The sequence below is a fragment of the Entelurus aequoreus genome, linkage group LG14 (genome assembly GCF_033978785.1).
Source record: "Entelurus aequoreus isolate RoL-2023_Sb linkage group LG14, RoL_Eaeq_v1.1, whole genome shotgun sequence".
Lineage (NCBI taxonomy): Eukaryota > Metazoa > Chordata > Actinopteri > Syngnathiformes > Syngnathidae > Entelurus > Entelurus aequoreus.
The window spans coordinates 15938462-15953424 of record NC_084744.1 but is presented as its reverse complement, the minus strand read 5'-3'; the positions used below and the strand labels follow the sequence as shown (position 1 = coordinate 15953424).

General features: G+C 40.3%; 3 protein-coding genes across 3 annotated transcripts; all 3 read right to left on the bottom strand.

The window, feature by feature from the left end:
• Positions 1 to 1174: 1174 nt before the first annotated feature.
• Positions 1175 to 3176, bottom strand: LOC133664456 (ribosyldihydronicotinamide dehydrogenase [quinone]-like). The gene is made up of 6 exons (XM_062069095.1): positions 3124 to 3176; positions 2884 to 3048; positions 1929 to 2059; positions 1757 to 1870; positions 1580 to 1681; positions 1175 to 1516 (listed from the first exon to the last, which is right to left on the bottom strand). Exons 1-6 carry the CDS (start codon positions 3125 to 3127, stop codon positions 1220 to 1222), a joined length of 813 nt encoding a protein of 270 aa, XP_061925079.1. The 5' UTR covers positions 3128 to 3176; the 3' UTR covers positions 1175 to 1219.
• A 2984-nt stretch (positions 3177 to 6160) lies between these two features.
• Positions 6161 to 11193, bottom strand: LOC133664454 (ribosyldihydronicotinamide dehydrogenase [quinone]-like). Its single transcript, XM_062069093.1, has 6 exons — positions 11141 to 11193; positions 10901 to 11065; positions 6923 to 7053; positions 6743 to 6856; positions 6566 to 6667; positions 6161 to 6502 (listed from the first exon to the last, which is right to left on the bottom strand). Exons 1-6 carry the CDS (start codon positions 11142 to 11144, stop codon positions 6206 to 6208), a joined length of 813 nt encoding a protein of 270 aa, XP_061925077.1. The 5' UTR covers positions 11145 to 11193; the 3' UTR covers positions 6161 to 6205.
• A 1401-nt stretch (positions 11194 to 12594) lies between these two features.
• LOC133664453 (ribosyldihydronicotinamide dehydrogenase [quinone]-like) lies at positions 12595 to 14563 on the bottom strand. The gene is made up of 6 exons (XM_062069091.1): positions 14472 to 14563; positions 14232 to 14396; positions 13360 to 13490; positions 13175 to 13288; positions 13006 to 13107; positions 12595 to 12941 (listed from the first exon to the last, which is right to left on the bottom strand). The coding sequence occupies exons 1-6, from the start codon at positions 14473 to 14475 to the stop codon at positions 12645 to 12647; spliced, it is 813 nt and encodes a 270-aa protein (XP_061925075.1). The 5' UTR covers positions 14476 to 14563; the 3' UTR covers positions 12595 to 12644.
• Positions 14564 to 14963: the final 400 nt, after the last annotated feature.

The window sequence follows — 14963 nt, the reverse complement described above, 5'->3', positions numbered from 1 at the left end:
CCTACGCGATTGCGCACTGCTCAAGCGTCCTCTGCGCCGCACAGCAAATATATGCCGCGCACCAAATCAAACCCATCTGAATTCTAAACAAAATAAACACATTTATTCTGTGTAATTTTGAAATGCCACTTTGAGTGACAGTGACAACAAGCGGCCCGAACGGTGTTCGTCAACAAATGGTAAATGGGTTGTACTTGTATAGCGCCTTTCTACTTTTCTAAGGAACTCAAAGCGCTTTAACACTATTTCCAAACGCATACCACTAAGCCACTGGTGCGTTTATGGCCACACAAAAAGTTGGACAACTCAAACACCACACAAAGTTACACTATGACTCCTCAGTCATACGTGTGCTTATTTTTCTGTCATTTATTATTAATTTATTGATATTAATCATGGAATGCTGTTACTAGAGAAAGGTACAGGAATGACGGCGTGGCGAAGTTGGTAGAGTGGCCGTGCCAGCTATCGGAGGGTTGCTGCACTGGGGTTCAATCCCCACCTTCTACCATCCTAGTCACGATACATGTTCACATTATTTGACTAAAAAAGAAAAATATATTTTTATTTAAAGATATGAAATAATCCTAAATGAAATACAATGACTTGGTTTATATTATTGTATATACTAGGTCATAAAATCAGTGTCAGTTGAGTCAGTCCATAGGTTGCCTGTAGGGATTTTTAATGTCCAGCAGATGTCACTATTTAGTGACACAGTATCGACACAGTATCACAGTTTTGCAATGTGTCGAAACGCTTCATGACGCCTCATCAACCCATCACTAGTACACACACCTGGGGATAGGCTTATTGGCAACACTAAATGGGCCCTCGTGTGTGAATGTTGTCTGCGTTGGCACTAAAATGAGGTGGCGACTTGTCCAGAGTACAGCTGGGATAGGCTCCAAAACTTGATCAAGTGAATATTGACAAGTGTTATCTAAAATCATATTCGGACCACTTTTATTGGCAGTTTTAAAAACAAAATGCCATGTTTAAGAGTCAAAATCCAGATTTGTGCATGTTTAAGTGCTAGTTGTGTTTCCAATTGCACAAAAGTTCCAAAACAAAGTACTAAGGTTTAGAAAATTAGGCCCTGGTGTTGGGATCTGAACAGAAGGCACCAATAGCTTCAATTTGCAATAATTCAGTACAAATTTCCAGAGTCATCTTAAAGAGGCAGGCTGCTTTTATTTTGTAGACAGGGTATCAAAGTTCAAACTCCAGCCCTCATCTGGTTGGGTGGCACACGTTTCCCCAGGTGGGTTCCTACAGTGAGGCCAAACTCCTGGCATGCATGTTTCTCCTGGACCTCAGGCTTCAGCTGGAAGCCCTTGTCACCATCAAAACAGTCCATGGGAGTGAAGGCTAGCGGGGCCTCATCCCGGAGACCTTGAAGTCGTGCACGCCACGCCTCCAGCATGGCGGTGCGCTCCTCCTGGGAGACGCGAGACGGAGCCCAGAAGATCTGAGGTGCCAGCACTTGGAAGCCACAGTAGTGCAGGATGCCATTCTGCAGAAATATACATGTTTAGTGTTTCTAGGTGGTCATTGAACATGACATGTGGTGTCATACCTGAAGTGGCCAGAGGGTGACATTAATGTCTCCATTGATGCCATCAGCACTGAACATGGACTCATGGGAGCCAGTGGTGAAAGACAGCACAACCTTCTTGGTCTGAAGAACAAAGGTTATTCTACAACATACTGTACATCAAAAATATTTACTGCTTTTCTTCAAGTTCAAGCTCACCTTGAAGAGTCCCTGGCTGTATCGCTTGTCATCAGAGTAGGCGTATCCAAGCGTGAGCACACGGTCCATCCAGCCCTTCAGGATAGCAGGAAGGCTGAACCAGTACATGGGGAACTGAAAACATTGGATGTAGTCAGGTTAACAGACATCACAGATTTCCTTCAAACTATACCTGAAAGATGACTAGATCAGCCTCGGTGAGTTTACGTTGCTCCTCTACGAGGTCATCCGACAGTTTTCCTTCCTCCCACGCCACTTTGGTCTCCTCAGCATAACAGAAGTGCTCAGGATTCTTGACCACACCTAAACCACATTACTGATTACAAAAGGCAAAGGGAGACCATAGCATGTCTACCTTATTCAACATGTTTATAGTCCATGCAGAGTAGTGACAAAATTCCAGAATTGGTTTATAATTTAGATTTAGCTGAATCACTTTGGTACACCAGGTGACCGACAAGCATACGTGCGTAACAAAAAAAAAACAAAACAAAAAAAGTAATGTGAAAACATGTTAAGCTTAATGGCAGCCATCTTTGTAGGATTTGATCATTTGTATGAATGAAAATAAAGGTCAAACCCATTGAGGGCACAACTAATATCATTTAAGTGCCTCAGACTGGAAGTCTCTGCAGAGTTTGGAGAGGACGGCAGATAAGATAATCAGGACTCCTCTTCCTCCTTCCTCACAAAAAGCCGCTGCCTGACCAGGGCTCAGGAAATCTAGAGACTCCCCCCACCCCACCAAGGACTGTTTTCATTGCTAGACTCTGGAAAGAGGTTCTGCAGCCCCCGTAGCAGAACCTCCAGGTTCTGTAACAGCTTATTCCCTCAAGCCATAAGACTCTTGAACACATAATCCCTCAATTACCCCCAAAACAGATAAACTCGCTGGAATATGAAGACAATACAGCATACATCCATAAACATGACTGCATATGCAAAAGTGCAATATATTTATCTGTACAGTAAATCTATATCTGCATCGTATTGCTCTTATCCCGCACTACAACAAGCTAATGCAACAAAATGTTCTTATCTGCACTGTAGAGTTCAAATTTTAATGACAATAAATGGAAGTCTAAGTCTCTTAAGTTGTGTAGTATTAGTGCACATAGATGTTTCACCATTGATGTCCTCAGCTGTTGCAGTGGCTTTAAACTTCATGGCATAAAGATCAGACACTTGCACCGTGCAGTCCTGAGCGGTCAAAGCCTTCTCGGCGACATCTTTGGCCGCACAATTGAAGGAGCCAGGGCTCTGGTGGGCGTACACGATGAGCACCTTTGATGCTGTCAACACAAGAACGGGAGAAGACGCAGTAGGAAGTTTGCAGGTAGCGACAAGACGTGACACATACAACTTACCCATTTCTGAAGTCAGCACACAAAGTACACAACAATGTTGGGGCTGAGTTGAGTTGAGGAACAAACTGGGAGGTAACTTTATACCAAACAGCCTCATTAGTTCATTGGTTGTCACACAGGTGCCTGCAATTAGCAAATAAGACCATTGGCCAATCAGATTACTCTATGATTGGGGTGTCCAAACTTTTTCCACCTGGGGCCACATACTGAAAAATGAAATTATTTGTATATCTTTGAGCTATTTGTTCATAAACCAATCAAAAGTGTAGGGCTGTGAATCCTTAGGCACCCCATGATTCCATTCGATTCTTGGAGGTAGCGATTTGTTTCCGAATCGATTCTTGTTTCAAAACGATTCCCAGTTCAAAATCAATACTTTCTCAATAATACTTGGTGCCAGGTCTATGATTGACTACATTCCTCCATGAAATAGATAATCAGCTGTGATTTGTTTCAGTATTGCTTCAAAGAAAACTGGTTTTGTTTAATACAATTCTACCCAAGCATTTAATAAAGTCAAATATGAATAACGAAACGAGAAGTATCACAAATTGTAGGCATCTACATCAACAATACGATTTGCCCAAGTGTCTGGACAGGACTATTGAAAAAAATATATGTATGTATGTATATGATCAAGTTTATGTTTTCATTATATACTGTATGACAAGAACATATATATAATACAATAATAAACATTGAATTACTGACAACTGGCCACCTGATAAAAATAAACCTTTTTTAGGTTAACTTTATTTGACCATCTCTAAACATTTGATCATGGATATTCAAATGTCCAATGTTGCACAACTTGTTCTCTAAGGGTCTAAATGGCAAAATTTACAAAATGTATTTTTCTTTTAATTTTGTGACATCTCCAGAACCCCCGCAACCTTAAAAGGGACAAGCGGTAAAAAATGGATGGATGGATTTCCAGTCTCTTTAGCTCTGTTGCAACCTACAAACAAGGGCCTTGATATGGGGGGGGGGGTAAGTAGGGATGTGGTACCAGGCCCCCCTACCACTGGGCTTTTGTCAAGTTTCAAGAGTTTCTATTTAAAGATGTACACGCTAGTGATGGGTCCGGCAACACAGATGCATCGGCGCATGCGTCGAGCTCACAGAGAGATACCCTGTGTCGGTGCGCGCACCGCTTTTAGAAAGTCACGTGACTGATCATGAGCTGCTTTGGTCACATGACCGATACGCGAACTGTATCGCACTGATGCCTCCTCCTCTGTGCCCTGTGAGCAACGTTCCCTCTAAGGCAGGGGTGTCAAACGTACGGCCCGCGGGCCGGATTAGGCCCGTGAACAGGTATAATCCGGCCCGCGGGATGAGTTTGCTCATGTATAAAAATGAGCCGAAATGTTCTGTTCTAAATGTGTCCACTAGATGTCGCAATAGCAATTCTTTGTATCTTTGTAGATTATGCTACATATGTAAAAAAACAACAAAAAAACAGTGCACCAGTCAAGGAAAATGAGCAAACTACATAAATAACAGCCTGTAATTTGATTTTGATATTTTTAGATTGAAAATTAACACCAATGAGTTGACTGATGAACAATATCACATAATTTATTCAGAAAGTATAAATAACGACAAATAAAGATAGAATACTATTAACCGCAACATGTAAGTGTAAAAAAACCCCAACAACATTATGATTTGTAAATTTTCAGAATGTGCTTGTTCTATTTTTAAACAAAGAAAACAATCTGAAGTTGTCTTTATTTTTAAGTTATCGTGCCGTGATTTTACCAGTCTGGCCCACTTGGGAGTAGATTTTTCTCCATGTGGCCCCCGATCTAAAATGAGTTTGACACCCCTGCTCTAAGGTGCGCGCCTGCGCGATTGCGCACTGCTCAAGCGTCCTCTGCGCACAGCAAATATATGCCGCGCACCAAATCAAACCCATCTGAATTCTAAACAAAATAAACACATTTATTCTGTGTAATTTTGAAATGCCACTTTGAGTGACAGTGACAACAAGCGGCCCGAACGGTGTTAGTCAACAAATGGTAAATGGGTTGTACTTGTATAGCGCTTTTCTACTTTTCTAAGGAACTCAAAGCGCTTTAACACTATTTCCACACGCATACCACTAAGCCACTGGTGTGTTTACGGCCACACAAAAAGTTGGACAACTCAAACACCACACAAAGTTACACTATGACTCCTCAGTCATACGTGTGCTTATTTTTCTGTCATTTATTATTAATTTATTGATAATCATGGAATGCTGTTACTAGAGAAAGGTACAGGAATGACGGCGTGGCGAAGTTGGTAGAGTGGCCGTGCCAGCTATCGGAGGGTTGCTGCACTGGGGTTCAATCCCCACCTTCTACCATCCTAGTCACGATACATGTTCACATTATTTATTGACTATCTAAAAAAGATAAAAATATATTTTTATTTGAATGAAGATATGAAATAATCCTAAATGAAATACAATGACTTGGTTTATATTATTGTATATACTAGGTCATAAAATCAGTGTCAGTTGAGTCGGTCCATAGGTTGCCTGTAGGGATTTTTAATGTCCAGCAGATGTCAGTATTTAGTGACACAGTATCGACACAGTATCAATACAGTTTTGCAATGTGTCGAAACGCTTCATGACGCCTCATCAACCCATCACTAGTACACGCACCTGGGGATAGGCTTATTGGCAACACTAAATGGGCCCTCGTGTGTGAATGTTGTCTGCGTTGGCACTAAAATGAAGTGGCGACTTGTCCAGAGTACAGCTGGGATAGGCTCCAAAACTTGATCAAGTGAATATTGACAAGTTTTATCTAAAATCATATTCGGACCACTTTATTTTATTGACAGTTTTAAAAACAAAATGTCATGTTTAAGAGTCAAAATCCAGATTTGCGCATGTTTTAAAGTGTTAGTTGTGTTTCCAATTGCACAAAAGTTCCCAAACAAGTACTAAGGCTTAGAGAATTAGGCCCTGGTGTTGGGATCTGAACAGAAGGCACCAATAGCTTCAATTTGCAATAATTCAGTACAGATTTCCAGAGTCATCTTAAAGAGGCAGGCTGCTTTTATTTTGTAGACAGGGTATCAAAGTTCAAACTCCAGCCCTCATCTGGTTGGGTGGCACACGTTTCCCCAGGTGGGTTCCTACAGTGAGGCCAAACTCCTGGCATGCATGTTTCTCCTGGACCTCAGGCTTCAGCTGGAAGCCCTTGTCACCATCAAAACAGTCCATGGGAGTGAAGGCTAGCGGGGCCTCATCCCGGAGACCTTGAAGTCGTGCACGCCACGCCTCCAGCATGGCGGTGCGCTCCTCCTGGGAGACGCGAGACGGAGCCCAGAAGATCTGAGGTGCCAGCACTTGGAAGCCACAGTAGTGCAGGATGCCATTCTGCAGAAATATACATGTTTAGTGTTTCTAGGTGGTCATTGAACATGACATGTGGTGTCATACCTGAAGTGGCCAGAGGGTGACATTAATGTCTCCATTGATGCCATCAGCACTGAACATGGACTCATGGGAGCCAGTGGTGAAAGACAGCACAACCTTCTTGGTCTGAAGAACAAAGGTTATTCTACAACATACTGTACATCAAAAATATTTACTGCTTTTCTTCAAGTTTAAGCTCACCTTGAAGAGTCCCTGGCTGTATCGCTTGTCATCAGAGTAGGCGTATCCAAGCGTGAGCACACGGTCCATCCAGCCCTTCAGGATAGCAGGAAGGCTGAACCAGTACATGGGGAACTGAAAACATTGGATGTTGTCAGGTTGCAGACACTTAAGATGTCACTGATTGCCTTCAAACTATACCTGAAAGATGACAAGATCAGCCTCTGTGAGTTTACGCTGCTCTTCTACGAGGTCATCCGACAGTTGTCCTTCCTCCCACGCCACTTTGGTCTCCTCAGCATAACAGAAGTGCTCAGGATTCTTGACCTCACCTAAAACAAATTACTGATTACAAAAGGCAAAGGGAGACCATAGCATGTCTACCTTATTCAACATGTTTATAGTCCATGCAGAGTAGTGACAAAATTCCAGAATTGGTTTATAATTTAGATTTAGCTGAATCACTTTGGTACACCAGGTGACCGACAAGCATACGTGCGTAACAAAAAAACAAAAACAAAAAAAAGTAATGTGAAAACATGTTAAGCTTAATGGCAGCCATCTTTGTAGGATTTGATCATTTGTATGAATGAAAATAAAAAGGTCAAACCCATTGAGGGCACCACTAATATCATTTAAGTGCCTCAGACTGGAAGTCTCTGCAGAGATTGGAGAGGACGGCAGAAAAGATAATCAGGACTCCTCTTCCTCACAAAAAGCCGCTGCCTGACCAGGGCTCAGGGAATCTAGAGACTCCTCCCACCCCCACCAAGGACTGTTTTCACTGCTGGACTCTAGAAAGAGGTTCCACAGCCTCCGTAGCAGAACCTGCAGGTTCTGCAACAGCTTCTTCCCTCAAGCCATAAGACTCTTGAACGCATCATAATCCCTCAATTACCCCCAAAATGGCTTAACTTGCTGGAATATGAAGACAATATAACATACATCCATAAACGTGGATGCATATGAAAAAGTGCAATATATTTATCTGTACAGTAATCTGCACATTGCTATTTTATCCTGCACTACAACAAGCTAATGCAGGGGTCACCAACGCGGTGCCCGCGGGCACCAGGTCGCCCGTAAGGACCAGATGAGTCGCCCGCGGGCCTGTTCTTAAAAAAAAAAAAAAAAAAAAAATTTAAAAAAATACAAAAATTTTTAATTTTTTTAAAAAAATTAAATCTACATAGAAAAAACACACGATACACTTTCAATCAGTGCATCAAGCCAAACAACCTCCCCCATGCACACTCATCCACACCCACTCACACAAAAGGGGTTATTTCTTTCTGCTACCAATATTCTGGTTCCCACAACATAGACAACACATCTGCAAGGGACACAGTCCCTGAAGCACACATGATTGTATAGGCTGCTGGTCCACTAACATTTTCATTAATTACTATTTTTTATACAATTATTTTTATATGGTTTTACTTTCTTTTTTATCCAAGAAAATGTTTTTTATTTATTTATCTTATTTTATTTTATCTTTTAAAAAAGGGCCTTATCTTCAACAGACCAGGTTGTCAATGAAATTAGATTTGTTTAAAGGGTTATTTAAACCAGGCCCAGTCCAGATAATGTCCAAGTCGGACTCAGCAACACACACCTTCATTCATGTACACAGAAAAAAATTAGGGAACACAACAGATTGCATATAATTTATAAACAAAATTACATTTTCAAAATAAGCATTTATGTACAGTCCAGATAATGTCCAGGTCACTCAAATTAGGGAACACAACAACAGATATCATATAATCTATAAACATAATTATACTTTCAAAATAAGCCTTTGAGGACTTCTCATCTTTTTTTTTTAAATGTTGTTTGGCATCATTATCATTTTCAACCATGTAACTTTCTAAAGTTAGAAAATACTGAATAAATGTTTTAAAGAAAGTAATACTAAGTGAATATCTGTTGTTGGCCTTAAAAATAAACATTTTACCGAGTACTATAATTAAATTGACTAAATCATGATTGTCAATGAACTCTCCTAAAATAACAGAAACCACATTAAGCTTCATAAACAAACCAATCCTTAAACACATTTTTTCAACTTCCACCCAAAACAAAGACACAATACCAAAACAAATGCAGGGTGGATTCAGGCTCCTGACAACAAAATCGGCAATCATCTGACTCTGTCGTATTCCATAATTTTAACATTTTCCCTGTGGGTAAGAAGTTATAAATAATTTTAATTTGAAAATAACGATTTTGCACATCGATAGTGGTTTTATAGATTAGTTTGAATATGGCATCCCATGGCAACGGGCAGTCAAAAAAGTCCTCCCATTTTCCATTTGTGTTGTATGAGGCAGCCTTCAAAGATTTCTTTATTAAATAAAAATTATACATTTTTCTATTTATTTTAGTTCCTTTTTGCCAACTAGAATTTCTTATTAGAGGTTTACAAACTAATAATTTAGTAGTTCCATAATTATTTGTTTCCATCTTTTCCCAATTACTCCAGTTAGTTGATAAAATGAAAAGCTTGAGCAAGCATCACCATACATAACTCTAAATTCATCATACTTCATAATTGTACCATTCTCATTGATAATATCATTGACAAAAATGATTCCTCTTTCAAACATATTTTTCCAAAAGAAAGGCTTTCCATCTATTACAATATTAGAGTTCATCCATATTAACTGCTGCAAAATATCGTCTCTTTTCTGGCACATAAAATTGAAAACACCACTATGAGTGGATTGTTTCCTTTATGAACCCCGCCATGTTTCCCAGCAGACTCTCTGGGAGGGGATCACTTGTAAAAAAGGATACAATTTCTTTTGATACAGTACATGTTTTTTGTCCAACAGGACATTTGTGTACCACTCAATGTTTAAATACATCTTTGGAACAATTGATGCTTTTAAAGACAGACACATAGCTTCAAGGTTGAGAAGTTTCAGGCCCCCATATTCATACTCTTTGTACAAAACCTCTCTTTTAATCTTTTCTGGTTTGCCGTTCCAGACAAAATCGAAGACCCTCCGCTCATAAATCTTAAAGTTTTGTGATGGAGCTGGTAATGACAAAAACAAATAAATAAATTGAGGAATAATTAACGAGTTGGCAATAGACATTTTACCATACAAGGTTAGGAATTTCCCTTTCCATAATTGCATAATTTTGTCCAGCTTTCTTAGTCAATTATCATAATTTACTGAGCCTAGATCTTCCAGATTTTCTGGGACAACAACACCAAGTATGTTAACTGGTCCATCTGTCCACAAAACAGGCACTTTGCATTCCATTCGAAAGGACGTTCCCTTTAGATTTCCGATCCTTAACATTTTACATTTATCATAATTAAGCTTAAGGCCAGATTGCTGTGAAAATATGTCCAAAAGATTAAGAAGGTTCCGCAAACAATGAGGAAAAATCTTATCTTTGTGAATCAGCCTTTTCTGACATGAACTTCATCAAGAACAAACACAGAACACGCCTCACTGATGCACATCTGCAAGACTCACTCAGTTGCAGTGTCAAGTTACACACCAGAGTACAACACACTAGTTAACAGCATGCAATGCCAGGCTTCCCACTAACTGACAAAGAAACAGATAACAGATTTGGTGTCCATTTCAAAGTGTGACATGATTTAAAAATTTGAGAGTTTACTTTTGTATTTTACATGAGTTATTATTTGTACAAACATGGTGCAAAGTAATTCATGATTTGTTAAAAAATGTTAGTGGCTAGCTAGTTAAAATGGGATATTGTGATTTCACAAGACTGTCTTAGAAGTGATCACTTGAAAATGTTCAATTTGAAAAATCTGCACTTAGAGAAAATATAAAAATAAAGTGTTGCATATTGATATTTATCTGTTTCTATATATATTTATTATGAGAAATCATTAAGATGATCAATGTTTCCACAAAGATAAATATCATTAATTATTAATAATAACAGAGTTAAAGGTAAATTGAGCAAATTGGCTACTTCTGGCAATTTATTTAAGTGTGTATCTAACTGGTAGCCCTTCACATTAATCAGTACCCAAGAAGTAGCCCTTGGTTTCAAAAAGGTTGGTGACCCCTGAGCTAATGCAACACAATTGTTTTTATCTGCACTGTAGAGTTCAAATTTGAATGACAACAAATGGAAGTCTAAGTCTCTTAAGTTGTGTGGTATTAGTGCACATAGATGTTTCACCATTGATGTCCTCAGCTGTTGCAGTGGCTTTAAACTTCATGGCATAAAGATCAGACACTTGCACCGTGCAGTCCTGAGCGCTCAAAGCCTTCTCGGCGACATCTTTGGCCGCACAATTGAAGGAGCCAGGGCTCTGGTGGGCGTACACGATGAGCACCTTTGATGCTGTCAACACAAGAACGGGAAAAGACGCAGTAGGAAGTTTGCAGGTAGCAACAAGATGTGACACATACAACTTACCCATTTCTGAAGTCAGCACACAAAGTACACAACGATGTTGGGGCTGAGGTGAGTTGAGGAACAAACTGGGAGGTAACTTTATACCAAACAGCCTCATTAGTTCATTGGTTGTCACACAGGTGCCTGCAATTAGCAAATAAGGCCATTGGCCAATCAGATTACTCTATGATTGGGGTGTCCAAACTTTTTCCACCTGGGGCCACATACTGAAAAATGAAATTATTTGTATATCTTTGAGCTATTTGTTCATAAACCAATCAAAAGTGTATGTAAATTATAGGGCTGTGAATCCTTAGGCACCCCATGATTCCATTCGATTCTTGGAGGTAGCGATTTGTTTCCGAATCGATTCTCGATTTAAAACTATTCCCAGTTCAAAATCAATACTTTCTTAATAGCACTTGGTGCCAGGTCTATGATTGACTACATTCCTCCATGAAATAGATAATCAGCTCTGATTCGTTTCAGTATTACTTCAAAGAAAACTGGTTTTGTTTAATAAAATTCTACCCAAGCATTTAATAAAGTAAAATATGAATAACGAAACGAGAAGTATCACAAATTGTGGGCATCTACATCAACAATACGATTTGCCCAAGTGTCTGGATAGGACTATTGAAAAAAATATATGTATGTATGTATATGATCAAGTTTGTTTTCATTATATACTGTATGACAACATATTTATAAATACAATAATCAACATTGAATTACTGACAACTGGCCACCTAATAAAAATGAACCTTTTTTAGGCGAACTTTAATTTGACCATCTCTAAACATTTGATCATGGATATTGAAATGTTCAATGTTGCACAACTTGTTCTCTAAGCGTCGAAATGGCAAAATTTACAAAATGTATTTTTCTTTTAATTTTGTGACATCTCCAGCACCCCCGCGACCTTAAAAGGGACAAGCAGTAAAAAATGGATGGATGGATTTCCAGTCGCTTTAGCTCTGTTGCAACCTACAAACAAGGTCCTTGATATGGGGGGGTAAGTAGGGATGTGGTACCAGGCCCCCCTACCACTGGGCTTTTGTCAAGTTTCAAGAGTTTCTATTTAAAGATGTACACACACCTGGGGATAGGCTGATTGGCAACACTAAATGGGCCCTCGTGTGTGAATGTTGTCTGCGTTGGCACTAAAATGAAGTGGCGACTTGTCCAGAGTACAGCTGGGATAGGCTCCAAAACTTGATCAAGTGAATATTGACAAGTTTTATCTAAAATCATATTCGGACCACTTTATTTTATTGACAGTTTTAAAAACAAAATGTCATGTTTAAGAGTCAAAATCCAGATTTGCGCATGTTTTAAAGTGTTAGTTGTGTTTCCAATTGCACAAAAGTTCCCAAACAAGTACTAAGGCTTAGAGAATTAGGCCCTGGTGTTGGGATCTGAACAGAAGGCACCAATAGCTTCAATTTGCAATAATTCAGTACAGATTTCCAGAGTCATCTTAAAGAGGCAGGCTGCTTTTATTTTGTAGACAGGGTATCAAAGTTCAAACTCCAGCCCTCATCTGGTTGGGTGGCACACGTTTCCCCAGGTGGGTTCCTACAGTGAGACCAAACTCCTGGCATGCATGTTTCTCCTGGACCTCAGGCTTCAGCTGGAAGCCCTTGTCACCATCAAAACAGTCCATGGGAGTGAAGGCTAGCGGGGCCTCATCCCGGAGACCTTGAAGTCGTGCACGCCACGCCTCCAGCATGGCGGCGCGCTCCTCCTGGGAGACGCGAGACGGAGCCCAGAAGATCTGAGGTGCCAGCACTTGGAAGCCACAGTAGTGCAAGATGCCATTCTGCAGAAATATACACGTTTAGTGTTTCTAGGTGGTCATTGAACACAACATGTTGGTGTCATACCTGAAGTGGCCAGAGGGTGACGTTCATGTCTCCATTGATGCCATCAGCACTGAACATGGACTCATGGGAGCCAGTGGTGAAAGACAGCACAACCTTCTTGGTCTGAAGAACAGTGGTTATGTTTACAACATACATTAAAATTGTTGATTTTCTTCAAGTTTAAGCTCACCTTGAAGAGTCCCTGGCTGTATCGCTTGTCATCAGAGTAGGCGTATCCAAGCGTGAGCACACGGTCCATCCAGCCCTTCAGGATAGCAGGAAGGCTGAACCAGTACATGGGGAACTGAAAGCATTGAATTTTGTCAGGTTAACAGACACTTGTTAAAACATCACTGATGGCACTTCAAACTATACCTGAAAGATGACGAGATCAGCCTCTGTGAGTTTACGTTGCTCCTCTACGATGTCATCCGACAGTTTTCCTTCCTGCCACGCCACTTTGGTTTCCTCAGCATAACAGAAGTGCTCAGGATTCTTGACCACACCTAAAACACATTAATGATTACAAGAGGCAAAGGGAGACCATACCATTTACCTTATTCAACATGTTTATAGTCAATGAAGAGTACTGACAAAATAGCAGATTTAGTTTATAATTTAGATGAATCACTTTGGTACACCAGATGACCAACAAGCACACTTGCATAACAAAAAAAAAGTAATTCAAAAGCATGTTTTGCTTAATGGCAGCCATCTTTGTAGGATTTGATAGTTTGTATGAATGAAAATAAGGTCAAACCCATTGGGGGCACCACTAATATCATTTAAGTGCCTCAGACTGGAAGTCTCTGCAGAGATTGGTGAGGACAGTGAAAAAGATAATCAGGACTCATCTTCCTCCTGTCCAGGAAATCGCAAAAAGCCGCTGCCTGACCAGGGCTCAGAAAATCTGTAGAGACTCCTGCCACCCCCACCAAGGACTGTGTTCACTGCTGGACTCTGGAAAGAGGTTCTGCAGCCCCCGTAGCAGAATCTCCAGGTTCTGCAACAGCTTCTTCCCTCAAGCCATAAGACTTTTGAATGCATCATAATCCCTCAATTACCCCCAAAACAGATCAACTCGCTGGAATATAAAGACAATATAACATACATCCATAAACATGGATGCACATGCAAAAGTGCAATATAGTTATCCGTACAGTAATATAATTATTTATTCATATCTGCACCTCATTGCTGTTTTATCCTGCACTACAACGTAGTATAAGTGCACATAGATGTTTCACCATTGATGTCCTCAGCTGTTGCAGTGGCTTTAAACTTCATGGCATAAAGATCAGACACTTGCACCGTGCAGTCCTGAGCGGTCAAAGCCTTCTCGGCGACATCTTTGGCCGCACAATTGAAGGAGCCAGGGCTCTGGTGGGCGTACACGATGAGCACCTTTGATGCTGTCAACACAAGAACGGGAAAAGACGCAGTAGGAAGTTTGCAGGTAGCAACAAGACGTGACACATACAACTTACCCATTTCTGAAGTCAGCACACAAAGTACACAACGATGTTGGGGCTGAGGTGAGTTGAGGAACAAACTGGGAGGTAACTTTATACCAAACAGCCTCATGAGTTCATTGGTTGTCACACATGTGCGTGCAATTAGCAAATAAGGCCATTGGCCAATCAGATTACTCTATGATTGGGGTGTCCAAATTTTTTCCACCTGGGGGCCACATACTGAAAAATGAAATTATTTTGATATCTTTGAGCTATTTGTTCATAAACCAATCAAAAGTGTATGTAAAAAATGGGGCAGTGAATCTTTGGGCACCCCATGATACGATTCGATTCTTGGAGGTAGTGATTGGTTTCCGAATCGATTCTTGATTCAGAACGATTCCCAGTTCCAAATCAATACTTTTTTTAATAACACTTGGTGCCAGTTCTATGATTGACTACATTCCTCCATGCAATAGATAAACAGCTCTGATTAATTTCAATATGACTTCAAAGAAAACTGGT

What these genes read in the sequence shown, in the direction of transcription:
- LOC133664456 (XM_062069095.1), bottom strand. An exon ending in AACAGCTGAGGACATCAATG is followed by an intron (nt 2,060 to 2,883) that starts GTGAAACATCTA and finishes AATGTGGTTTAG; the next exon opens with GTGTGGTCAAGAATCCTGAG. An exon ending in ACAGCCAGGGACTCTTCAAG is followed by an intron (nt 1,682 to 1,756) that starts GTGAGCTTGAAC and finishes TTTGTTCTTCAG; the next exon opens with ACCAAGAAGGTTGTGCTGTC.
- LOC133664453 (XM_062069091.1), bottom strand. An exon ending in AACAGCTGAGGACATCAATG is followed by an intron (nt 13,491 to 14,231) that starts GTGAAACATCTA and finishes AATGTGTTTTAG; the next exon opens with GTGTGGTCAAGAATCCTGAG. An exon ending in CTGATCTCGTCATCTTTCAG is followed by an intron (nt 13,289 to 13,359) that starts GTATAGTTTGAA and finishes CAATGCTTTCAG; the next exon opens with TTCCCCATGTACTGGTTCAG.
- LOC133664454 (XM_062069093.1), bottom strand. An exon ending in AACAGCTGAGGACATCAATG is followed by an intron (nt 7,054 to 10,900) that starts GTGAAACATCTA and finishes AATTTGTTTTAG; the next exon opens with GTGAGGTCAAGAATCCTGAG. An exon ending in TCACCCTCTGGCCACTTCAG is followed by an intron (nt 6,503 to 6,565) that starts GTATGACACCAC and finishes ATATTTCTGCAG; the next exon opens with AATGGCATCCTGCACTACTG.